General features: G+C 46.0%; 5 protein-coding genes across 6 annotated transcripts; 3 read left to right on the forward strand and 2 right to left on the reverse strand.

Annotated features, from left to right (window-relative positions):
- The first annotated feature begins 830 nt into the window (after positions 1-830).
- Positions 831-6,555, forward strand: entpd6 (ectonucleoside triphosphate diphosphohydrolase 6). The gene is made up of 15 exons (XM_029835827.1): positions 831-914; positions 1,545-1,692; positions 1,728-1,829; positions 1,909-1,985; positions 2,091-2,238; positions 2,531-2,608; positions 4,271-4,306; positions 4,377-4,462; positions 4,651-4,730; positions 4,810-4,874; positions 4,955-5,056; positions 5,140-5,280; positions 5,510-5,566; positions 5,857-5,969; positions 6,044-6,555. Exons 2-15 carry the CDS (start codon positions 1,572-1,574, stop codon positions 6,125-6,127), a joined length of 1,290 nt encoding a protein of 429 aa, XP_029691687.1. The 5' UTR covers positions 831-914; positions 1,545-1,571; the 3' UTR covers positions 6,128-6,555.
- An 84-nt stretch (positions 6,556-6,639) lies between these two features.
- On the reverse strand, positions 6,640-7,878 carry LOC101063389 (barrier-to-autointegration factor-like protein). Its single transcript, XM_003976113.3, has 3 exons — positions 7,631-7,878; positions 7,298-7,424; positions 6,640-7,061 (listed from the first exon to the last, which is right to left on the reverse strand). Exons 2-3 carry the CDS (start codon positions 7,421-7,423, stop codon positions 6,915-6,917), a joined length of 273 nt encoding a protein of 90 aa, XP_003976162.2. The 5' UTR covers position 7,424; positions 7,631-7,878; the 3' UTR covers positions 6,640-6,914.
- Positions 7,879-8,327: 449 nt separating this feature from the next.
- pygb (phosphorylase, glycogen; brain) lies at positions 8,328-14,066 on the forward strand. The gene is made up of 20 exons (XM_003976121.3): positions 8,328-8,685; positions 9,355-9,456; positions 9,542-9,620; positions 9,734-9,837; positions 9,996-10,127; positions 10,205-10,316; positions 10,456-10,538; positions 10,621-10,764; positions 10,923-11,015; positions 11,091-11,237; positions 11,317-11,480; positions 11,567-11,681; positions 11,794-11,895; positions 11,982-12,129; positions 12,197-12,255; positions 12,402-12,543; positions 12,650-12,857; positions 12,970-13,104; positions 13,235-13,301; positions 13,380-14,066. The coding sequence occupies exons 1-20, from the start codon at positions 8,443-8,445 to the stop codon at positions 13,530-13,532; spliced, it is 2,532 nt and encodes an 843-aa protein (XP_003976170.1). The 5' UTR covers positions 8,328-8,442; the 3' UTR covers positions 13,533-14,066.
- Positions 14,067-14,294: 228 nt separating this feature from the next.
- Positions 14,295-20,374, reverse strand: abhd12 (abhydrolase domain containing 12, lysophospholipase). 2 transcript variants are annotated; one of them, XM_011617012.2, is made up of 14 exons: positions 20,026-20,374; positions 19,247-19,412; positions 17,897-18,018; positions 17,540-17,645; positions 17,307-17,426; positions 17,185-17,215; positions 16,813-16,858; positions 16,418-16,550; positions 16,209-16,246; positions 15,986-16,065; positions 15,678-15,760; positions 15,195-15,273; positions 15,007-15,134; positions 14,297-14,621 (listed from the first exon to the last, which is right to left on the reverse strand). In XM_011617012.2, the coding sequence occupies exons 2-14, from the start codon at positions 19,408-19,410 to the stop codon at positions 14,597-14,599; spliced, it is 1,155 nt and encodes a 384-aa protein (XP_011615314.2). In that variant the 5' UTR covers positions 19,411-19,412; positions 20,026-20,374; the 3' UTR covers positions 14,297-14,596. The 2 variants fall into 2 exon arrangements, with proteins under 2 accessions (XP_003976169.3, XP_011615314.2); XM_003976120.3 differs by lacking the exon at positions 20,026-20,374 and having other exon boundaries at positions 14,295-14,621; positions 19,247-19,559.
- Positions 20,375-20,426: 52 nt separating this feature from the next.
- On the forward strand, positions 20,427-22,004 carry gins1 (GINS complex subunit 1 (Psf1 homolog)). The gene is made up of 7 exons (XM_003976112.3): positions 20,427-20,627; positions 20,767-20,831; positions 21,010-21,105; positions 21,189-21,279; positions 21,493-21,609; positions 21,686-21,760; positions 21,836-22,004. The coding sequence occupies exons 1-7, from the start codon at positions 20,553-20,555 to the stop codon at positions 21,902-21,904; spliced, it is 588 nt and encodes a 195-aa protein (XP_003976161.1). The 5' UTR covers positions 20,427-20,552; the 3' UTR covers positions 21,905-22,004.
- Positions 22,005-23,306: the final 1,302 nt, after the last annotated feature.

Raw genomic sequence — 23,306 nt, forward strand, 5'->3', positions numbered from 1 at the left:
TTAACATTCTGTGTGTTTTTCTGGTTTCTGTGTCGATTAAAAACTTAGCTGGATTAGAGACTAAAGTGATGTAATTTGTATGTAAATCTGCGGGACGATTAGGATCCACTCAGCAACGTTTTTGTTCCATCTGAGTGAGTAAAAGATTACGGAACCATTAACGTCCCGCGGCGGGCCATTAACTGATAAACAGCTATTAGAGGCTTATAGATTAAATCACATATATGGAGCAGACTGAGGAAGACCAGGAGGAAGAGGAAGCATTCAACTGTGAAATCAATAAAGTGTCGATACAACTGATTATTGTATTCAAGAAGACTGAATTTAAGAAGTGGATTATTTTTGATTTTGATCAAACTCTAAATATGCTACAGGAACTGCAGCACTTCGATTACTACTACGATTAAAAATATATGTTTTTTCCGGCAGAAGAATTACATATACCTTTAGTAAGTGTAGTTTTTTCGTGTTATCATTTATGATAATATTGTATCAAAAACAGCAATGAAGAAATAGTATCACAGACATCACTTTATTCAACTCAGTAGTATTTTGATTTAGTAAAGTTATTTTTAACCATGAAAAAATGACCATTAAAATAATTACTGGATGTTTTGAGACACCTTGTTGACTACATATTTATTTATTTTTTCAACTCATGAGACAGAGAAGATATTGTTTTATAAGTACTTTTCTATCACTAAGAATGTAAAAACTATAAAAGAGAATAAGTGGTATAAATAAAATGGTGAAATAAATAACCAATTAAAAATTAATCAAATAATGAGACTGAGTTAAACTAAAAGGTCATTTTATCTGTGTAACATTAGAACAACCAGACTGTCAGCGCTGGCCACTCCGAATTACGTCATAGACCTGCGCCGCAACGTCGACTGTAGTTTTCATAGTAAAAAGTGAGTAAAATGTTTAAGTGAACTGTCTGTTGGGTGTGTTCGGTTCGGCTCGGTTCGGCTCAATATGTAACCAAATTCGTTCCCGTTTGTTGGAGGGACGCGTTGAGCTTTGTCCTAAGTCATCCTGCTAACCCTCCCCGTACGGTCTGTAGTTGGGCTAAACGGTTAGCATCCGATGTTGCGTAAAAATCTATAATTTCATGCTCGATTAACGCCACAATCGTTACAAACACACGACTAATAACATTATATGTTGCATTAATTACGTCAGCCATTCGACGTCATTTTCTTGTTCTTTTAATTTACAATTCAAGTATTCCTGCTAATATTAGAACATTTTAGTCTTATTAAAATGTAAATGTTTGTTTCCATAACAGAAGTCCTACACCGACCTTCTCCAGCAACATCACTGATACGATAATTAAAATGTGCAACGTCCGAGAAAGTAGTATTTATATCAAAATACCTCTGCTAAATGTAAATACGAAAACCTTTCTTGTTCGCAGATGTGATTTATATGTATAACACAGACAAAAAAAAAACCCTTAAATAGACATAATGTAACAAAAACACATGCATTTAACCCTTGTTGGTTATGATGGAAATGTGACTGGTTTTGTCTGCCAACAGGAAATGAAAGCACAGAAATGAGTCGTGATGAAGGTCCCGAAGTTGGCCGGAGTCTTCATCTTTGTGGGATTCCTGCTCACGTACTTGACGTTTGTCAAGCGTCAGCGAGACGCCGCCAAGCTCGATGGCCAGCGGCCGCCTCAGCACGGCGTGCTTGGCTGGACGCCGCCCAGGCAACCAGAGGCCCACATTTACGGCGGCGACCAACCAGTACTGCATCAATGTTTGACGCTGGAAGCACTGGGACCAGAATCCACGTCTTCCAGTTCAGGATGGAGGATAGAGGTATGGCGGTTACCGTGGTGACGGAGAGCATCTATCCCTGTCTGATTTCCTCGCCGATCATGTGTTGTTGTTGCTGCAGGAGTTCCGTCTCTGCATCAGGAAACGTTCAGATCCATTCAGCCGGGATTGTCTGCCTACGCTGACCATCCGCGGGAGGTGAGCGCAATGACCGAAGACCCTTAGGTCAACGGACTGAAAGTCTCCGTTTCCTTTTGAATCGGTTGCTGAAGAACGTTCCTCTCAACCATGTTGTTCCGTTAGTGTTCCGCTGGGATTTCAGAGCTCCTGAAGGTGGCCCAGTCCACGGTCCCTGCCTCCCTGTGGAGCTCCACTCCCGTCCTCCTGAGGGCCACGGCTGGCCTCCGACTGCTGCCTGAACAGAAAGCTCAGGACCTGCTGGACACGGTCAGCATCTCATGCGTCAAATATCAGCTCATACGTATCATAATCAGAAATGTCGTCTATCAAATCTTCAAAACAATCAGTAATTTGACAAATCAGTCTGTGCTGATTTAAACAGGATCTTCTGTTAGCGCCCCATCACCCTGAATATGGTAAGCTTAGCTTTAGCTTTAGCTTTAGCTGAGCTGTGTTTTCATTACCTTTGGTCTGTGAGCACGTTGGCATTTACTGCTACTCGTTAGCTTTATTCTGTCAGCACGAAGCCTATTTGGGTCATTCCGGGTTCCCTTTGTGTCCAGGTGAAGTTGCTGTTGATGAAATCACACCGTTTCTGTCAGGAGGCGACAGCGTATCAATTCTTGACGGCGTGGATGAAGGTATCGGTGGTATTTGCTACAGAATTATCAGCTCCTCTCTTAAAATCCCTTCAATGTGTCACATTAGCTAATAAACACACTGATGTTGCAGCTCAGCCCTGTTTTATAATCACTGCGTGGGGCATTTATCTTTCCGCTGGCAACAGTTAGTTACCACCCCCAGCTGATGCAATGAGAAGCTTCTCATTTCTTAAACGACCACATCAAACGCCACATCCTGTCCAGTCTGTTTGAGAAGGGTCAAACCATCGTCATACCTCAAGCAGAGAACCTGTCTAAAGTCATAAGACTGTGGAGCTGTGGACGAAGGTCATGTGCTTTGATGAGCCAAGATTCACCCTGTTCCAGGGTGCCCCGGGGCAAGAAGAGAGGCAGATGAAGTGATGTTGCCATCATGCCCAGTGCGGACTCTACCAGCCTGGGGGGGGCAGCTATGATCTGGGGTGGCTGCAAATTGTGACAGATTGGGAGCAAAGATTTGTGTTGTGCTGCAGGTTTGAGCAGAAAAAGGAATAAAACCACTGGACGGAAACAATCTTTTACAGTGCAGAAGCTTATCGAAATGTGAAATCAAAGCTAAATGCGGTCCATCGGATTATTAGTGGCTGACCCTTTTTTTGGCTAGCTAGGGAATGTTAAGAGCATAGTCCAGAAAACCCAAGAACTCTCAGGCAGTAATTAGCATCCGCGTGCTGGTCAATGGTGGCAGATGTTGGTAGCCAAGCGGGACGTTAGCTACACAACGGGTTTAACACCTGTGGTTTTCATGTGCTGGGGGGAGATTCTGCCTTTGGCTTGTTTGGTTAATGAACGCAACAGTTGAAGATTGGTGTTTGTGGAACTTCCTGCACGTCCCTGAAGACCAGGATGTAGACTCATCAGCTCCAGATGTTTGCTACATTATTTGGGTCACTATCTATGTGAACTTGCGTGTTTGTGGACACACACATGATGAAGGAGTCACATGTAGCTCTTGTGGAAACGTCGCTCGTATTTTTAATCCTTTAAAGTCGTTCATACAAGCAATTATGTGTGTGTGGGGATAATGTCCCATTATCTGCGTTCGGATCAGGAATGTCTTCGTCATGCTGCTAATGGACGTCCTCCTCATCCTCGGCGGCTCCATCTTCCATCGGCGTTATAGCAGATATTCAGCTGTTCTTCTCTGAAGCTGATCCTCTCGCAGATTTATGACTTATTGTTAATGCCAATCTCTGATTGGTTAGCAGGAGGGCAGTGGGGTGCTAAGTGGTTAGCTTCCTGAGCTAAAGCCCGAGTCCTCTGCCTGTTTTGTTTGAAATTGCTTCTTAGTGTCCTCTGCATTAAAGTTTTTACAGTAAAGCTCCTATGATACAGTTTTTATTGCTAAGCACCTACCTCCACATGCGACGAGGTCAGAGATCAGTGCTAAAAGGCTCTAATGCAGATGGCATTAGCCGTGGATGCTAATGACAACTTTGAGCTGAGCTACCGACATGGATTTGAGCTCACCTGGAATAATATATAACGTCTGCGTTCAATAAAAGAACAATTTTCCCTTAGCATGTTAACTTGCTAATTTTACTGACCAGCCCGTAATTACATTTGCAAAAATAAATATTTGTACTTTGAATTAAATAGAAATATTACTTGAAGTGAAAGGCTGTTTCTTTGATCATGCAGGAATTTTGCCTGGAGTCACGCTGAACTTCATCACAGGTTAGACACACTCACACACACACATACACACTCTCACACACATTTTTTTCAATCTCTGTAATTCTTCTAGGTGGTCTACATCATGCTGATTCAGCCGTTGGCATGTTGGATTTAGGGGGAGGCTCCTTTCAAATCACCTTCAGTCCTCAGGATGAGGTAGGGCAGTAAACTATGAGGTCACTTCCTCTCCTTAAGCCCCCTCCTACGAGGACAATAAATTATTTTTCTACCTGCGCATCTAAGACAAAAGCACCTGTTAGGCTGCAACATCTCAGGACACAAGCGTCTGAGAGACTAACGTGTTAGCATGTCATGCTAACCATGCTGAATGTGCTTGGGTGCAGAAAACCATCCAGATGTCACCTATTGATTACATCAGATCCTTCAGGATGTTCAACAGCACACACACTGTTTACACGCACAGGTACACACACACACACACACACAGTTTGTCTGGCATCAGCTATTTCTGTCTTGTCATTTGTCATGTGATCTGCGTGCAGCTATCTGGGTCTGGGACTGATGTCGGCTCGACTCGCCATCTTAGGTGGTGTCGATGCTTCGCCATGTACGTACTCTGCTTAGACGCCTATCTCCTCTCCATGGCTCTGTGCTCACGCCCGCTTTCTGCCGTTTGTGTTTGAGCAGTAGGCGGCAGCACTGAGCTGGTCAGTCCCTGCCTTGCTCCAGAGTACTCAGGCAGTTGGGAATATGCTGAGGTTGTCTACACAGTTAGGGGTCAGAAGGCAGGTGAGCAGCGATGCCGTTGACCCTTGTCTGTTAGCTTTTGTGAGTTATGGTGTGTAGCAAGAGTGTTCCTGTGCGTGTTCCAGGTGAGCCGCTGTACGAGGCGTGCGTGACCAGAGTGGAGAAGTTCCTCTACAAGAAGCTTTTGAAGGTGTCTGAAGCTGCAGACGCGGACTTCTTCTCACTGAGTTATTTCTACGACAGAGTTGTCGACCTCGCTCTGCTCGGTACGATAATGCTACACTTACAACACCCCGTAGGTGACCAGAGATGGGGGTCAACTACAATTCCCAGAATGCATTTCAGTCACCGCTGAGCTAAATATAGAAGAGGATTATTATTTTAGCTGAGATTTAGATTTAAATATTTAACTTTTAAAAAAAAACAAAATAATAATAATTAGACTTAAATAACAAGGAAGTTATTTGGTTAATGATTTGGAATGTTTTGTTTCAGGTGAGGGAGATGAGGGCACGGTCCACGTCTCAGATTATGTCAATGCAGCGAAAAGAGGTGAGATGGCGCCATCAAGTGGGTGAAACATGGACTGCAGCCTCCGGCTCTGCAAAGATCAATCGTTAGGGATTCGTTTAAACTACCTTAAGATGTTTCAAAGTAAATGTATCAACATTATCAATAGTAAAAACGTTCAAAATGTTCATTGATCTTATATAAAAGTGAATTAAAACTGGTGATGAACCTCCACCTGAACCTCAACAGACATGTTGGCTGTAGATTATGTGACTTCCGGTGCATCACTTCCTGTCTGTTCAGTAATCTGTAGTTTGTGTGATGTCATCCAGTTTGCAGCGGCCTTTCTGTCAGTCCTCAGCAGAGTCCATTTCTCTGTCTGGACCTGGTCTACATCTCGGTCCTGCTGCAGGAACTTGGATTTTCCACAGACAAACAGTTCAAGGTGAGAATTGCACCTGGACCAGAGCCCGACTTCCTGTTGCACCAGAACCTTAGTGTCCTCCGTTTGTGTTTCAGTTGGCGAAAACCATGAACCACGTGGGTCTCAGCTGGTCTCTGGGAGCAGCTTTCCATCACCTCAACACTCTTAACACACACTGATGCTTTTATTCTGGAAGAACTTGACAGCATCCTCAATGTCCTGGAGATCCAAGGCATCGTGGGAGACCCAGAGCCCCGGCCTGGAACCTCTGTGGAGCTGGACGTCCACGGTGGCACTTTACAGGTCACAAGCTCTTGTAACCATGGAGACCTCAATGCTTTCAGAGAACAATGAGAGGATGAGTGAGGACACATTTTAAACATTTCACTCGGTCCAAATCATCTTCTGGATCTTCCCATACCTGAAGTTTTAACTTTTGTACTGTTAAAGTTTGGTGTCATTCTCCAAACCGCTGACATCAGCAGTCAGCCTTTAACACATCTGTGACATCAGGGCTCGCTACCCAATCAGGAGATCCAGAGGTGGCCATTACCTTTCAGTCTTCTTTCATATTTAAAGGAAAAATAAAGACTGTACCTTGTGAAAAGATTTCCCAATGTTCAGGGAGAACCTGCCTTTTATAAACATTTGATTTCTCTTCTATGAATAAGTAAAAAACAGTAGCAGCACTGACAGACAGGACCTTTATTTTGAAAATATTCCCCACAGTAACAAGCAAACAGCTGGCTGTGACACCCCAGGTCCAGCTGTGAGAAGCCGGTGCTTCATCAGAAGCTTAAAAACAAGGGTGTCGGTGCTCTAAGGCCAAGATGCACCTGGGTTTTCTGTCCTGGGCCCAGGTGGAGGAGTCACCTCCCCGGGAGGCTAAACCCACCTTTAATAGCAGAGAAGCCGTGTGAGCGGAGCAGGAAGTGAGTGAGCAGAGGAAGGACGGCAGGGGGATCCTCAGAGGAATGCGTTACACCAATCCCTCAAGCACTGCGTGCACGAGTCAGCCTGGTGCACGTTGGCATGTGTGGTGTCTTTCAGCCACTCGCTGAACAGCTCCTCGTCCTTCCTCAAAAGCAGGAACTGACCGAGCACCACGTACGCCTGAAAACACACAACCAGAGCAACACGATGTTGCAGTGCTCCCCGAGTTCAAGCCCCAATTTTGATTTGGACCCTTAACACCCCCCCGCCCCCATCCACACACACACACACAGACACGCTACAACCCTGCTGTGCTGGCGTTCACCAGGCTGACCTTAACTCCCATGGACAGAGACTGGTACCCAGGTCAGGTCCAGTCTACACTATTGGGTCACATCCAGAACGTTTGCACCCACCTTGTCGAAGCCCTGCTGCTCCAGGCGCTCTCCCAGAACCTCACCAATCCCAGACAGCGCAGTGACGGGTTTGTCCCCCATCGGCTCACTCACAAAGTTCCGATGCTTCTGAGATGTGCTCGACATCCTGGTGGGACACATGAACCAGAACCAAAGGTCAGTGCTGACCTGATGTGGTCCAGCTGCTCCCAACTAAAGACTTAGATCTCTATAGTGTCATAAATCTAGAATTAGCTCATTGATGTGATGAAGGTAAATCTAAATGGAGTTTGAAGCCAGTTTGACCAGTTCAACCAGGTAGCGTGTATCGTCAGAATGAGTGATCAGATTTACCTGTGGGTGTGGACCAAGACACTAGACCAGGACACTGGACAAGGACAACAGAGGGACTTCAGCACGAGGAGGTCCGGCAGCAATTAGTTGGGCAGACGTCACGTGCGGGAACAGCTGAGGACCAGGTAGAAGTTCAGGAGTGAGCACTCGCACCTGATCGATGCGTTTTACTGCGAATCCCGGAAATACACCGAGGATGACGTCACGACGCAGATGCTCAAAAATCGTTTAGTGTGAAAAGATTCACAAGAATCCCAAAACACAACGTAAATGAAACACAAATGTAATGAATAAAATAAAAAGACATAATAAGATAGCGAACTGAAGAGAGGTGAACCGAAAGTCATCAAGCTTCACAAATGAATTCCTTCTGTGTAGTGTTCAACATAATATAACTATTTTACGATATAACTACATTTAAATACGTAGGTTTGAAAAAAGAGTACTCTTATATGTTTCCATAGATTAATAGGTCCTGTAAAAAAAAGGCAACCAGTAATCTCAAAAAAGGGGAATCGAGTAAAAATGTTGTTCAAATACATTATTAAAGATAGAAAAACAGGAGAGCATTTGTTGCTTTTCTTGAGTGAGAGTGAGACATCTTTCAGCATGTAGAGATCTTTGTTAGCTCCTCGGATGGCCCCGCCCTCACTCCTCGGCTGGCCCCGCCCTCACAGCGCGAAGTTTCCGCCAAGTGGGCGTGGCCGCATCTTGCTTTCCTGCCAGAGCTCCGCAGGTTCTCGTCGCTCCACCGGCTCGTCCTTCCAGCTCCGGCCGCCTTCCCCGCTCCTCCTGGCTGATTTTCAAAAAACATGGCGGCGCCACTCAGTGACCAGGAGAAGCGGAAACAGATTAGCGTGCGTGGCATCGCGGGGCTCGAAGACGTTGCGGGGATCAAGCGGGACTTTAACCGTCACCTCCACTTCACCCTGGTCAAGGACCGGAATGTCGCCACGCCCCGGGACTACTACTTCGCCCTGGCCCACGCTGTCCGGGACCACCTGGTGGGCCGCTGGATCCGCTCCCAGCAGTACTACTACGAGAAGGACCCCAAGGTACAGGACGTAAACAGGAAGTGTAGCGAGCTGCAGAATTACGTGCAGACATTCCCAACTTCGCTGATGATCAGCTGAATGTTTTAAAAAGAATAAAACTTTGTTTCCTGCAGCCATGAAGCTGCAGCAGAACTAATTAATCAAAGTCAATGTTTGCACCGAGTGTAGTGCATAATTAATCAGTGCGTTCATGCAATACCTTAATTAACACGATTTTACTGACAAAGTGCAACAAATTATTCCTGGAGTTTGGAATGACGTAAGAAGTGCTGCGGATCTCACGTCATTATGGGAAGGACAGTGAAACAAATAGTTAAAAAAAGGGGCTGAAATTAACGTTTTTAACCTGTTTGACTTGACGTTTCTGCTGAGTCACTGTTGATTAGAAGTAGGAAGGCTAATCAATCAATCAGTTAATTGGCTGCAAAAATCAGCCACGGACTATTAAAACTTTATTCCTCACCAGTTCTAACACTTTATAGTTTGCTTTGGTTTGGATTAAAACATAAAAAGACACTAGATAAATAACAAAAACTGGTGGGGAAAAAATGTTTTGCTCAGCCCGAAAATCAACATTCTGGTTCCTTTTCTGAACAAAGCCTCCATCCTGTTGAGCTCATCGCCTGTGTGTGTGTGTGTGTGTGTGTGTGTGTGTGCGTGTGTGTTCAGAGGGTGTATTACCTCTCTCTGGAGTTCTACATGGGCAGAACGCTGCAGAACACCATGATCAACCTGGGCCTGCAGAACGCCTGTGACGAGGCGCTGTACCAGGTCAGCTGGCTGCCGCCTTCACTGGACAACAGAAGGATGCTGATGCTTTTATTTTGAAAGGCGTGTTTGTTTTGTGCGTGTCTAGTTGGGTCTGGACATGGAGGAGCTGGAGGAAATTGAGGAGGATGCTGGTCTGGGCAACGGAGGACTGGGACGACTGGCTGGTATTTGCTTTAATAAACCGAAATGTTTAGTTTGCCGTACTTTTGCTCGTCCACTCGGGTAGTTAAAAACACATTTGTAATTATTCATTTACAATCCCAACTTTTTAACGCAGCGTGTTTCCTGGACTCCATGGCGACGCTCGGCTTGGCAGCGTACGGCTACGGCATCCGCTACGAGTTTGGTATCTTTAACCAAAAGATCAACAACGGCTGGCAGGTAAGGGACACATCTGGTTACCCTGACAACGAACGGTTGTTAGTAATCAATACCAAAAAAAGGTATTTCACCAACAACTGTACGCTGGTACACGCAGCACCAGTGAAGCATCATGGGAAATGAGGAACTGAATAATGGATGACTGGTGCGTTGCTCAGGTGGAGGAGGCCGATGATTGGCTGAGGTATGGGAACCCCTGGGAGAAGGCGCGGCCGGAGTACATGCTGCCGGTTCACTTCTACGGCCGAGTGGAGCGAACGGAGGGCGGCGCCAAGTGGCTCGACACTCAGGCCAGGAGAGGGGGAGGGGCTAATCTGACCCAATCGCTGGCCGCCGATGACAATGTTCCCTGGGCTTTTGTGCACAGGTCGTGTTGGCGATGCCTTACGACACTCCGGTTCCTGGTTACCGCAACAACACGGTGAACACGATGCGACTGTGGTCGGCAAAAGCGCCAAACGACTTCAAATTGCAGAACTGTACGTTTTTTAAAAAGGGGGGTAACGGCGACCTCTGGTGGCGGCTCTGAGGGCAGCAACCTTCATTTGTTAGAGCACGTGCGTTTATCTGGAGCTAAATGATCCGTTTACGAGCCTTTTGGTCCCGTTTGTGTCTCAGTTAACGTTGGCGATTACATCGAAGCTGTTCTGGACCGAAACCTGGCGGAGAACATCTCCAGGGTTCTGTACCCCAACGACAACGTAAGACAAATGAGTCTTCTCACGTACGGAACACAATAACGGCCCCAGTTACGGCGTTTGAGTCGCCTTTCTCGACCTGTAGTTCTTTGAGGGGAAGGAGCTGCGCCTGAAGCAGGAGTACTTTGTGGTGGCCGCCACGCTGCAGGACATCATCCGGAGGTTCAAGTCCTCCAAGTTTGGCTGCAGAGATCCCATCAGAACCTCCTTTGAAACATTTCCTGACAAAGTGAGGATCTACATTTTCATCTTATACTTTTCCATTACTAATATTGTTGATTGGCTAAAGTTCCTCTGGTTACCTTGATGTTGGCTAATGCTAACTATATTAGCGCGTGGACGGGATGTTTTCACCTTTTCTTCTTCTGTGGTTAAACCTAACGACAGGTGGCGATCCAGCTGAACGACACCCACCCGGCTCTGGCCATCCCAGAGCTGATGAGGATCCTGGTGGATGTGGAAGGTCTGGACTGGGACAAGGTGAGACCCCTGAGCAGGTTCTAAGTGGACTTTTGTCCCACGGGAAGGCATCTGAACGCGTGTGTGTGTGTCCAGGCGTGGGACATCACCCGCCAGACGTGCGCGTACACCAACCACACGGTTCTGCCAGAGGCGCTGGAACGTTGGCCGGTGTTCATGTTCGAGAAGCTGCTGCCGCGGCATCTTCTGATCATCTACGACATCAACCAGAGACACCTGGACGTAAGGCCGCCCTCGTCTTCGCGTCCCGCCTCTCAGCGTGCAGACGCGTCCTCTGATGTACTTGTGCTGCGTGTGTCAGGCGATCGCGGCGCGGTTCCCCGGCGACACGGACCGCCTGAGGCGGATGTCCCTCATCGAGGAGGGCCAGCCCAAGCGGATCAACATGGCCCATCTGTGCGTGCTGGGGTCGCACGCCGTCAACGGCGTGGCTCAGATCCACTCCGACATCGTGAAGAAGAGCGTGTGCGTCTCCCGACCGACCGGGGGAGGGGGGCCCGCTCCCTCCCGGCCCGCGTGGTGGGCCGGTTCTGACCGTTTCTTCCCTGCAGGTTCAAAGACTTCCATGAAATGAACCCAGAGAAGTTCCAGAACAAAACCAACGGCATCACGCCGCGCCGCTGGCTGCTGCTGTGCAACCCCGGCCTGGCTGACGTCATCGTGGAGGTAACGTCACAGCCGCCGTCGCCATGGCAACTTCTCTCTTTGAAGGCTAGCGAGCGCAGCTGTGATCCCAGTAAACAGGAAGGGTCGGCTCAGTTGGACTTTGTGTTCTCAGAGGATCGGAGAAGGTTTCCTGACTGACCTCCAACAGCTGAGGAACGTCCTCAAGTTCACCAACGATGACGCGTTCATCCGGGACATCGCTCGGGTTAAAAAGGTACCAGTCCCACCGTCCGGGGGGGGTCTCTGAACCCGTCTCTGACCCTCCTTCGCTCTCTCTCTCTCTGTCTCTCTCTCTCTCAGGAGAACAAAATAAAGTTCTCGGCCTTCTTGAATCAGAGCTACGACCTCGCCATCGATCCCGACTCCATGTTCGACGTCCAGGTGAAGCGAATCCACGAGTACAAGAGGCAGCTGCTCACCTGTCTGCACGCCGTCACGCTCTACAACCGTGAGATGGCCCGCCGGAACCACCTGCTGCCCCCTGCTGCTCCACATCTAAACCTCTTTGTTTTCAGGAATCAAGCTGGATCCCAGCAGAGAGATCGTCCCCCGGACCGTGATGATCGGAGGAAAGGTGACTCGCCACAACAGTTCTACGTAAAACGTGACTTTTATCTGTTTATTAATAGATTGTTACAGTAAGTAAAAGCAGGCGGGTAAAATAACCGAGCAAAGAGGAGGAAATAAAAGAGCGGATCTGTACCTTTGCGCCCCCTACAGGCAGCTCCCGGGTATCACACGGCCAAGCTGATCATCAAGCTGGTCACATCCATCGGTCAGGTGATCAACAACGACCTCGCCGTGGGAAACAAGTTGAAAGTGGTTTTCCTGGAAAACTACAGAGTTTCACTGGCTGAGAAAGGTGAGGAGGGCCGGGGGCCGGCGTGGGGGTGTAGATGGGGGCGCTGGACACGGGGGAGGGAGGGAGTGAGGGTTGCTACTCAGGCGTGTCTGTTTTTACCGCCCAGTGATCCCAGCAGCTGACCTGTCCGAGCAGATCTCCACAGCAGGGACGGAAGCTTCCGGAACTGGGAACATGAAGTTCATGCTCAACGGTGCTCTGACTATCGGAACCATGGACGGCGCCACTGTGGAAATGGCCGAAGAGGCGGGCGAGGAGAACCTCTTCATCTTCGGCATGAGGGTGAACGACGTGGAGGAGATGGACAGGAAGGGGTGAGCACATATGACATCGCTTCCTGTATTCCTCCTGACGTTTGATGGCATCGCAGGCGTGTTGGCTTCAGCGAACGCACCGGATTTATCGTTTCCCGTTTTCCTCCTGCAGCTACAACGCTCAGGAGTACTACGAGCGTCTGCCGGAGCTGAAACTGGCCATAGATCAGATCCAGAATGGCTTCTTCAGCCCATCAGAACCTCACCTCTTCAAAGACCTGGTCCACATGTTGCTGAACCACGACAGGTTAGCGGAGCCACCGTTAGCTCACAAGTGGAAACGCAAACATAAGCTGACGCCAAACGTCGGATCACGTAAAACCAGTAACGTTTCTATTCATGTGGAATTAAATACAAGCTTCTGCGTCATGTTTCAGGTTCAAGGTGTTTGCAGATTTTGAAGACTACGTCAGGTGTCAGGAGAAAGTCAGCGAGCTCTACAAGGTAAAAGAGTTACTTATTTATATCATAATCCCTTTTGGAGATTTTGATTAAATTGTAATACATCTTTTTTCCTCCCAGAATCCTACCGAGTGGACTAAAATGGTGATCCGCAACATCGCCGCCTCAGGAAAGTTCTCCAGTGACCGGACCATTACCCAGTACGCCCAAGAGATCTGGGGAGTCGAACCGTCCGACGTCACGATCCCACCCCCCAACGAGCCACTGTTCTAGCGAAGACACTGGAGAGCCAGCTTAAAACATGATGGAGCAGCTAGCATTAGCCTTCTAAACAACATCCCTGGAGACATTTCTTTTAAGATTTAAAGTGGAGTCAAATTAATTCTACACATATTTAGCGATCATTTATTTGTTTACCATCTGGTGCTAATTTCTTAAAGCTTCAGGAAGAACATTAAAACTTGACAGAATGTTTTGGCCTTAAAGGAAATGGAAAAATCGGTTTTCCATTTGTTGTGTGTGTGTTTTTTTTAAATGGCTCTGGTTTTGGTTTGTGTGCTAAAATGTTGAGTTAAGTAACAACGCTGACGTTGAAGCGCTTGTTTTAGGGCTTGAGCTGCATTTTTAAATCACTCCTCTTGTGCTAAATACTGATAATGATGATGGTTTTGTGTTCCTATATTTGAAAATCAAACTTTGTACTAATTGTCTAACTTCTTTGGATGCGACACCAAGATAATCATGTTTTGTTGATGCCTACTTCAGAATCTTTAACTTGATCTAATAAAACTCTTTTTAATCTGACTGCTGAACAGGTGTAATAGGGGATGACTACCATGTTAGAGTTAGCTAGCATTAGCAAATAAATCCTAAATACTGTAATTCCTGAAAACAAACCTCACCCACGGTAATATTAACAAGCTTTTGTATTATTAAAACTAGCAGATTGATGGAGTCTCGCAGTTTCGTGTCTGTTCCCAGAAATAAATCCATCTAATATTTCTGTAGCTCATTTACTTATAGTGCAGGACAATGTCTAAAATCACAAAGTAAATATTTAATTTACCATTCAAGTCATAACAGGCCATTAAATACAGTCCATCAGGCAAATGTGACAAAAAGATACAAGTAAGATTGCATGACAAACTGACACGATGCTAATAAGAGGAAGGGCTTTTGTCCGTTGTTCAGTTTGGATTAATGACCTTCTACAGTACGCAAAAACACTCCCGATACTTTCAGGGGTAAAGTGAATAACCTGTTGGTTTGGTGGTGTCAGTCTTCAGGCAGGGTGTGTTTAACTCAAGCAAGTGTGGAAATTCAGGTGCGTCCATCTGTCAGTGTGAAGTGCTGAGGAAATCACTGTAACCCAAGACAATTACAAAAACCTTAGAGCCATTCACAGAACCAAAATCTCAACATTCCCTTAATGGTTTAGCTGAGTTAAATACTTAAGTCAACACTGTTAAAAGAAAAAACTATTCAATTTAAAATCAAATTTCATGGAGAAATCAGAATGCTGGATCATCTAGTGGAAGCTTAACTTCAGTGACGTGGCAAAAATTAACTTATCTTGAGCTTAAGTTATCTCAATTTAGGTAACAACCAATATAGTTGGTAATGTTAACTTATTGTAATTAAGGCAATGTTGTTAAACTCAGCTTAACTCAACTTATCTGAGACAGCAGCTTTGCCAGCTCCCGTAGCTAAATTTACAGTAGATTAGCATTATTTGGCAAACAAATACCTGAGGATGTTTGGCAGCTCTGGGCTCCTGTAGATGAACTTGTGCCTGTAGGCCAGGGAGGAGGGAAAAGGGACAAACTGAACCTTGTGACCACTGAGGCTCTTGGACTGGGCGGCCATGAGGTACAGCTGTGGGAGGAAGAGGATGAGTCCGACGTCCTTTGGTCTGAATTCTGTTTTTGTTCCAACCTTTTTGCCGAGATGGAAAGGGACGACGTTGTCATCCTCGGCGTGCAGGATCAACAGGGGGCAAGAGATGTGGTTCACACTGGCGATGACAAACAGCCACAGGTCAAATAAACGGCACTTCCTCACGCGGCCAGTAGAGGGCAGAGCGGCAGCTGTCTGGAAGGGTGCGTTCAGGAACTGCAGTAAAATTTGATATGAGTTCTGCGCAGGACTTTGTTCTGACCCTTCAGCCCTCTACTAGAGGTGATTGACTGTAACAGCGTCGCTCACAGGGTTCCCGCTCTCAGTGTCCTATAGATCTATTTTACATGATCACAGATCCTGAAGGATCTAAAAATGACTGATCTGCTGATCAGCAAACGGTTCTTGGTCAGTCCAGAAAGTTTAGAGATACCCTGAATACAGGAATTATTCCTAATTTCTAATAAAAATGTAATTGCTCTGCTCTGCGGGGGTCAGAGGTCACCGTGGAAGATTACGCACTTTTCATCGCTGGCAAAGCGAATGTTGTTGGCCGTGATGGCGTCCAGGAAGAACCAATCAAATCCTGGCAGGTACCTGTACACCTGGAACACACACGCAAACGTAAGATACAAAGATACACTACTGGTGTGTGTGTGTGTTCTTGTACATGTTACACAATGAGGACATCAATATGGGTTTTAACTGCAAACAGAGGACACGCTCCAGGTTAGAAATGGGCTCAGGTTCAGGTTAGGCAAGGGGCTAAGGGAGGTACATGGTCTATGAAAGTCCTCACAGAGCTACAAACATGAGTGTGTGTGTGTTACTGTGGAGAAGGGGTGGCTCCGGGCCTCTTCTCTGATGTTGGTGAACGGAGATTCTAAGATCAAAGCATCGGGAGGACTTCCTACAAGAAAAGAGCTGCACTATAATCCTGCTCTGTGTGTGTGACTGCGTGTTCTTGGAAGTTCTGCGAGGACCAGCATATGCATGTCAATAAAGCATGAGAAGTGAGTGTTTAGTGAGTGTGTGAGTAAGTGTGTGTCAAACCTCGGTCACACAGTCGTCTCACCAGGTTGGTGGCAACTCTGGAAGAACAGACACATTTCAGTAGAAGTGGAGACCAGTTATGTGCTGACTTTAGTGGTTTGTGGGGACATTTTTGGCTTCTGACAGATGGCATTTTGCTTTTAAACCAGAAAAACATTTAGGCAGTGTGTGTGTGTGTGTGTGTGTGTGTGTGTGTGTGTGTGTCTTACCCCGTCCCCAGAGAATGTCCCCAAATGTAAAGTGATGTTTTGTCGTCCAGTTGATGTTTCAACCAATCATACATGAACAGAGCATCTGACGTCATCCCTCCTTCTGATGGAGCGCCGTCGGAATCCCCCCAACCTGAGTGAGACACACGCACACACACACACACACGCACACACACACACACACACACACACACAGGAGTGATGTTTACAGGTTAACCGCTCCTTCTGATCGGTGACAGATCGTGGAGCCTTGCGTACTCTCAAAACATCCGTGACCTGGTGATGTAATCTGATCACCGGTTAATCTGATCACCAGTTAATCTGATCACTGGTTAATCTGACCACCAGCAGATGAAATCTTGCTAAATAATCAATGGCCAACATTTCTTACTCACCTTGATAATCAAACGTAACTACGTGGTGCCCCAATAAACTGAGGACCTGAAGGGAGACAGACAGTGTGGTGGTCACAGCAAAAACAGCAGCTTCACCAGCATGAATGTGTGTGTGTGTGTGTGAGAGAGAGAGAGAGAGAGAGAGAGAGAGAGAGAGAGAGAGAGAGAGAGAGAGAGAGAGAGAGAGAGAGAGAGAGAGAGAGAGAGAGAGAGAGAGAGAGAGAGAGAGAGAGAGAGAGAGAGAGAGAGAGAGAGAGAGAGAGAGAGAGAGAGAGAGAGAGAGAGAGAGAGAGAGAGAGAGAGAGAGAGAGAGAGAGAGAGAGAGAGAGAGAGAGAGAGAGAGAGAGAGAGAGAGAGAGAGAGAAACTTTACTTTGTACAGTTGAACTCTGTGGTCTCCACCTCTGCAGAGATACAACAAAAATGCAAAATAAGTTAAACAAGACACTGACCTGTGATCTGTGTGTGTGTGTGTGTGTGTGTGTGTAGACTCACCTGGTCCCTGCATTTCCATGAAGATAAAGGATTACAGGGTGGGTGGAACTGAACATGGAGCGGTACCAGTCACCTTGTTTTCCCTGAGCTTCCCTCCACATGTGAGCTGGAACTGTGTGCCTGGAAAAGCACGCACGCACACACAGTCCTCACTTTGCTAGTAGAATAAGTATTTAGGCACTCAATAAGTAGCAAAAACACACAATGTGTGTGTGTGTGTGTTGGCATTTTACCAGACTCCTATCTTGATCCCGACCTCTGGCTCCAGGTAGAGGTTGTGGGTGTGGTTTAGACCCAGGTCCAGGGGCCTCTTCAGGTCGATGAAGTAGGGCACCCTGACTGTGGGGTAGGGGCACGGGTGTCATAACCTGTTATCTCCTATTACAGCAGCTGTCAATCACAGTCTGTCCTGATCCGACATTTCGCCCAAAAACTGCTGAAGATCCGTTTAAAACTGATGCCTCAAAGATGAAAGAAAACAGAAGCTGGAAACAAACTAAATGGGTTCGTTTGAAGCCAAATCCTCTAAAAGCTGATGACGAGTTTTCAGTTCTGGAGCTTCTTCTTGCTTTTCGGCTTTGTGAACTCACCAAAATTGAGGAAGACGAGTTTGGCCTGGATGGAGGGACACAGTTTGACAATAAAGGGGACGGAGACGTAGACCACCAACAGCCACAGCATCAACCTCTTCAGCCTCCCCAGGAGAGTCAACCTGAGGAGAGACCAGTCAGTCGGACCAGAGCCAGACCTGGACCTGTGGTCCGAAACGTGGTCATCGTGACAGAAGGTTGGTGTTTGTAACCGGAGCTGAAGCTGCTGCAGCTCTCTAGACCTAAATGATTAATGCGAACACGGCAGAGCTGCATCTGGTTTTAGGAGCCCGGTGAACGCCACCGTCTGGATGCAATATCAATGGATGTCAGACAGAAAAGACCCTGCTCTACTTTTTATGCTGAGCCAGATGAGCCGAAAGTGACTTCTTCTTTCACTAATGAGCTAAAGAGACAACAGGAAACAGACAAAGGTCACTTCCTGTCTGGCCTGTTTTGAACAAAATCAGGAAGACTGATTGAGGGCACAGCTCAGCAGGTATAAAACACTCCAGGGAGTGACTTTAAATCCACCAACGCCCACATTTATTCATAATAATTAATCAGCATCATTTTGTCTTTCAGCAGGAAAGTTTTAAGGCTAAAAACACACTTTTACACATATAAAAAACACCACAAATGTGTGCTCGGAGGAACGTGCCACACCTAGGATTTAGCTGATGGATGTCGGAGCCTAGCAGAGCAATACAGGAACCACACGGGCCGACCCGTTTTCTCCCTCTAAAACCTGTGGTTTAATTGGATCTAAAGTGTTCTGGGACTCAAGGTGACCTCACCTGACCTTCAGGGGTCTCTGATTGGTGTGTGGTGATTAACCTCTGTGCTGTTCACTCACACTGTTGGCGCACTTGGAGTGCACCCACCAGTTCAGGTGACGCTGATGTCAATCGGTCAAAGTGCTGAAAGATTCTGGTCTGACAGGCTCACCAGTCTCAATGTGGCCAGTCAAACCAGTCCATCATGATCTGTTCTTTCAGTGGGTTACGATTTAATGACTAAATTAAAATTCCTCTGGTTTCGGACATACATTTTATCATTAACATTAATTTAATATTTGATAAAGTCACAGCGAAGATTTTAAACAAAGTGATAAATATACTATTTCTGCAGATTTACATTATAAATATGCAGTTTCAGTGTTATTATAGTCCTTAGCATTATCTCTGTGAAAGAAGGTAACTTTAATCTATCCTAACTTTAATCTTTTGCTCATCCGGTGATAATCACGACTTTCTATTAGAAACAAATGACTTGAACCCGAATGTCCTTCACCCTGTTTGAATTTTAACATCAAAGCGGTTATTTCCTCTGTCCCGGCGTGACTCTCACCTCCTGAACGGTTTCATGGCGTGCACCTCAGCTCCGGGGCCCTGCCGGTCGTCAGCTGAGGGCCCCGCAGTTACCCTGACAGTGCGCTGTTTCAAGTCCGGGTCGTCCTCCAGCAAAGAACCACTATCAGGCTGCTCAGTCGGTGAGTTATTCCGCTTTCGCATCACTGGAAACGATAAAGGACAGGATAAGAAAGGAATGTCAGCGGGGAGTTGGCTGTTAGCCGGATGGGTGATGGAAACTGCGAGCCGCTCAGGACAGCGCTGCGTCCCCGCAGTGACTCCAACGCAGCCAGCTCTGAGGAGAGCCGCTAACCGGTCTCAGCCAATCGCAGCACAGAAACAACCCCACGTGATCAGATATGCTGCGTCCACGACTACCGGTGAGCGTCGGAACAATGACAACCAAAACAAAAGTAGAGCATGATGCCTTCAGGGCAATGTCGTAAATGCTACAGTTCTGACTTTTCTCAAGAGAATGAAAACAAACACACAAACGAACTGCACTGAAATCGGAAACAAAAATGATACAATAGAAATGTACTGCTCTAGTTTAATATATTTACAGCACTTGAAATGTTAACATGACAGACATCAGTTTGATCTAAAATAACATTAAAAAAATAGCGATTGTCTGTGAACGCAACATCTTCACTTTACTAAAAATAAAGTTACAATGTAGTTTGTTTTCAAGATGTTTGGTTTGATTTTAACAGATTTATTAAACTTGTCTGACGTCAGACAATAGCCGCGGTTGTGTGTACAGAAACAAATATTTACCATGTCGGGGTCGGTCTTTTCCTGGCTAACAGGAATGCAGCATTTGGGCAAACGACAGAAATAGCAAGGACGATAATCTGATTAAAACGACCAACGCGAGCAAAACTTTAAGGACAACGCTCGCTGAAGAAAAATGAGGCCGCAATCAGTTTTTCACCTCCTCTCTAACGTCACTGTAAAGTGCCCCGACGGGTTTATTTTGAACAGGAAAATGTGCCCATTTTTTAAAGGATAACAGCGAAACGCCCTAGCGAAAAAACCTCGCATTTCCACCACACTGTCACCGTTAATAACACGTTTTCCTTATTTGATCTTTATGACAATAGCCCCGACTACAACTGCGGCAAACACCTATAGATATAAGTACTCGTCTCTTTACATATAAACATTTAACGGTATTTTTTGTCCCAATGGGGCTGCCGTCGGTTTTTGTCACGTGATCACAACAGGAAATGGAAGTTTTCCCGCGAAATTAAAGTCGAACCGAGTCTTCAGGTTTTGTCATAATTAATATTCACAGTTTCGGGATGTTCTGCGAGAAATCCATCGAGTTAATCCGAGAACTGCACCGGATGAGCGACGGACAGTTGCCTGCGTTTAATGTCAGTTACTCTGTATTTGAACTCGAACGATTCCAGAACTCAATTTTTGAGGAAAACCCAGCACGAATTTTGTATTTGTGTCGTAACAATGCTGATAACATTACTTCTGCAAAGCTCTTACGCAAGTCTTATTTCTTAGGAAGACACACTCCGGCAGGTTCTGCAGGAAATGGAAGCTCTTTTCGAACAGAACCAAACTGACGTGTGAGGTTTTGATTTATATTATTGGAGTTACATTTGTGCCTATTTTAAGTGTTTCTGTACATGAAACATGCAAGTACTGTATTCCCTTTTCACAGGGTGATTTGGCTTAATTGTCTCCCATCTCCACGGCAACAAAAGTCTTCAAAGAAAACTAATTTGTTCTACTTTTTCCAACCAGTAATGAAGCGAAGGCCGGCCGAACTGAGCTTATTCCCTCCATCAAACTGCGCCATTGCTGCCTGCTGAGGAACCAGCGCTGCGTTGTTGCCTACCTGTAAGCACCACCTCACCTGTGCTTCACCTGTGCTTCACCTGTGTCTCCACAACTGTCCAACCATAATTTGATGTGTTTATCAGATACGACCGCCTGCTGAGGATCAGGGCGCTGCGCTGGGAGTACGGCAGCGTGCTGCCTGCCAACATCCGCTTCCACATGTGTGCAGAGGAGGTGACGTTGCTTCTAGACACAAACTTGATCTAATTTTATCCTAAAGCCTCCTCACATTGATTATTTCAGACTATTGGTAAGGACAGGTGGACGCCGGCACTGTTGGGTGTTTGAGCAGGCGTAGCTATGATGTCTCCAAACATGATTAACATCATGTTTGGAGACATCAAGATGTTTCGAGTGACTGTTTTCTGTGTGTTGTGTGCGTGACAGCTGCAGTGGTTCAATCAATATAAAAAGTCTCTTGCAAACTTCATGCGCTCTGTGGGTGGAGGCGACGGCCTGGACATCACGCAGGACATGAAGCCTCCCAAGAGTCTTTACATTGAGGTCAGTACCTGCCTCTAATCTGACCCAGGGGCCTTTGCACACGGTCACCTGGTGATGGTGTCATCTCGCCCCCCAGGTGAGATGTTTGAAGGACCATGGTGAGTTTGAGATCGACGACGGGACAGTGATTCTGCTCAAAAAAAACAGTCAGGTCAGAACAGGAAGCCACTTCTTCCACTGCCCCCTGGGGCAAATGCAAAGCTCTAACACCCTCCTCTCCCCACAGCACTTCCTGCCACGGTGGAAATGCGAGCAGCTGATTCGCCAGGGTGTCCTGGAGCACGTCCTGTCATGAGTTCACTAATCAGTCTGGTTTACATCTTAAAAGCTCTTGTTGTCCCTGATCATTACTGTTTGAACATTTGTGCTGATTGTGATTAAATTTTGTGTTCAAATCGTGTTACATTTTAATTAGAAATCTAGAGGGAAAAGGCAGTTTGAGAGCACCGACCTTCACCCAACAAGAAAGTTTCCCAGATATTGTTACGAGTATATATAATGTATAGAGAGTAGTAAAACAATTTTAGCTGTACTTTATGATCAAAGCCAATTGGACGGTCGTAGGTCAAAGTCCTTCCAGAATCTGGAACCAAAATCCGTAAAATCAAGTTTGAGTTATTGACAGGTAAACAAACAGAGGCGATAACCCTTTTAAATCCCTTAGTGCTGGGAATATTTACTTCTAAATAAACCAGAGCTACATGGATACAGATAAAAACATAATTTAATGTGGATTGATGTTACAATGATGTGACACAGATGAGCTTTGGTCCATTTTACCTGACAATCAGCTGGAAAAATGTAAAACTTGACGAGGACAAAACTTCATAAAAATATACATCTCACATTGACAAAAATAAATTGTACAAATGTAAAAATACTGTTTTTGACACATCTGTCCAGCTGCGGCGGCCTCGACCATAAACTCTTGGCTGCTCCTTAAGACAACAGTGATGTGAATTAGAGACAGTTGTCAGGCTGCAGTTTCACTGCTGTGACTGGCTGAGCAGAAGCAACTTCCTCAGGAAATCTGCTTGATAATTAGATTTTATAAAAAGGTAGTGAGGAGTTTTGAGTAAAATTGTTTATGGAAGACCCAAACTGCCAAAGAACACCACATGCACCACAATTAAATGACAGGGGGAAAAAAAACAATTTAATTCCCTTTTAATTAAGAAAAAATGGCATTTTGAATGTTTTTCTTAAACTAAAAATAATTAAAATGTAGAATGAAATACAAAATGTATAGTGGAAAAAAAGCACCATAAAAATCATTTGTAAATTAATCTGTGGATACATTGATTATTTTATTTGGCAGTTTGGTCCTCTAATTTTTTGAAAATCTGCTTCAGGAAATGTTGAGCATGACTCAGCACTTTCTGAGCTTTGGTGGTGCTAGGCTGATGGTTCAGCTCCATCCCAGTCCTTGTGCTAAAGTAGGCAACAGTGGTGGTGTTCACGTGGCGAGCGCGACGTGAACAACGTCCCTCAGCAGCTTGTTGAGGGCGCCGACCTTTCCCTCCAGTACAAAGTTCTTCTTCTCTGCATTCTTCTGCCGCTGCTCGGTGATCTGCAGTGCCGTCATCAACTGAGCATTTTCCGCGTAGAGCTCCTTCAACAGGCTGCTCGACTTGGTGTTCTTCACCAGCTGAAGACCAGAGAAACAGGAAGTGTGAAATGCAATGCTGCCGACATCG

The sequence above is a fragment of the Takifugu rubripes genome, chromosome 4 (genome assembly GCF_901000725.2).
Source record: "Takifugu rubripes chromosome 4, fTakRub1.2, whole genome shotgun sequence".
Classification (NCBI taxonomy): Eukaryota; Metazoa; Chordata; class Actinopteri; order Tetraodontiformes; family Tetraodontidae; genus Takifugu; species Takifugu rubripes.

Coding starts and splice junctions, on each gene's coding strand:
- entpd6 (XM_029835827.1), top strand. CDS start 1,572: ATGAAGGTCCCGAAGTTGGCCGGAGTCTTCATCTTTGTGGGATTCCTG. Junction 1,693..1,727: donor CCAGCGGCCGCCTCAGCACG/GCGTGCTTGGCT, acceptor AGGCAACCAGAG/GCCCACATTTACGGCGGCGA. Junction 1,830..1,908: donor GTTCAGGATGGAGGATAGAG/GTATGGCGGTTA, acceptor TTGTTGCTGCAG/GAGTTCCGTCTCTGCATCAG.
- LOC101063389 (XM_003976113.3), bottom strand. CDS start 7,423: ATGTCGAGCACATCTCAGAAGCATCGGAACTTTGTGAGTGAGCCGATG. Junction 7,062..7,297: donor AGCAGCAGGGCTTCGACAAG/GTGGGTGCAAAC, acceptor GTGTGTTTTCAG/GCGTACGTGGTGCTCGGTCA.
- abhd12 (XM_003976120.3), bottom strand. CDS start 19,410: ATGCGAAAGCGGAATAACTCACCGACTGAGCAGCCTGATAGTGGTTCT. Junction 17,427..17,539: donor GGGATCAAGATAGGAGTCTG/GTAAAATGCCAA, acceptor GTGCTTTTCCAG/GCACACAGTTCCAGCTCACA. Junction 16,859..17,184: donor ACAGAGTTCAACTGTACAAA/GTAAAGTTTCTC, acceptor GTCTCCCTTCAG/GTCCTCAGTTTATTGGGGCA.
- pygb (XM_003976121.3), top strand. CDS start 8,443: ATGGCGGCGCCACTCAGTGACCAGGAGAAGCGGAAACAGATTAGCGTG. Junction 12,130..12,196: donor CGCCGTCACGCTCTACAACC/GTGAGATGGCCC, acceptor CTTTGTTTTCAG/GAATCAAGCTGGATCCCAGC. Junction 12,858..12,969: donor GAGGAGATGGACAGGAAGGG/GTGAGCACATAT, acceptor TTCCTCCTGCAG/CTACAACGCTCAGGAGTACT.
- gins1 (XM_003976112.3), top strand. CDS start 20,553: ATGTTCTGCGAGAAATCCATCGAGTTAATCCGAGAACTGCACCGGATG. Junction 20,628..20,766: donor GACAGTTGCCTGCGTTTAAT/GTCAGTTACTCT, acceptor CTTATTTCTTAG/GAAGACACACTCCGGCAGGT. Junction 21,610..21,685: donor CCAAGAGTCTTTACATTGAG/GTCAGTACCTGC, acceptor CTCGCCCCCCAG/GTGAGATGTTTGAAGGACCA.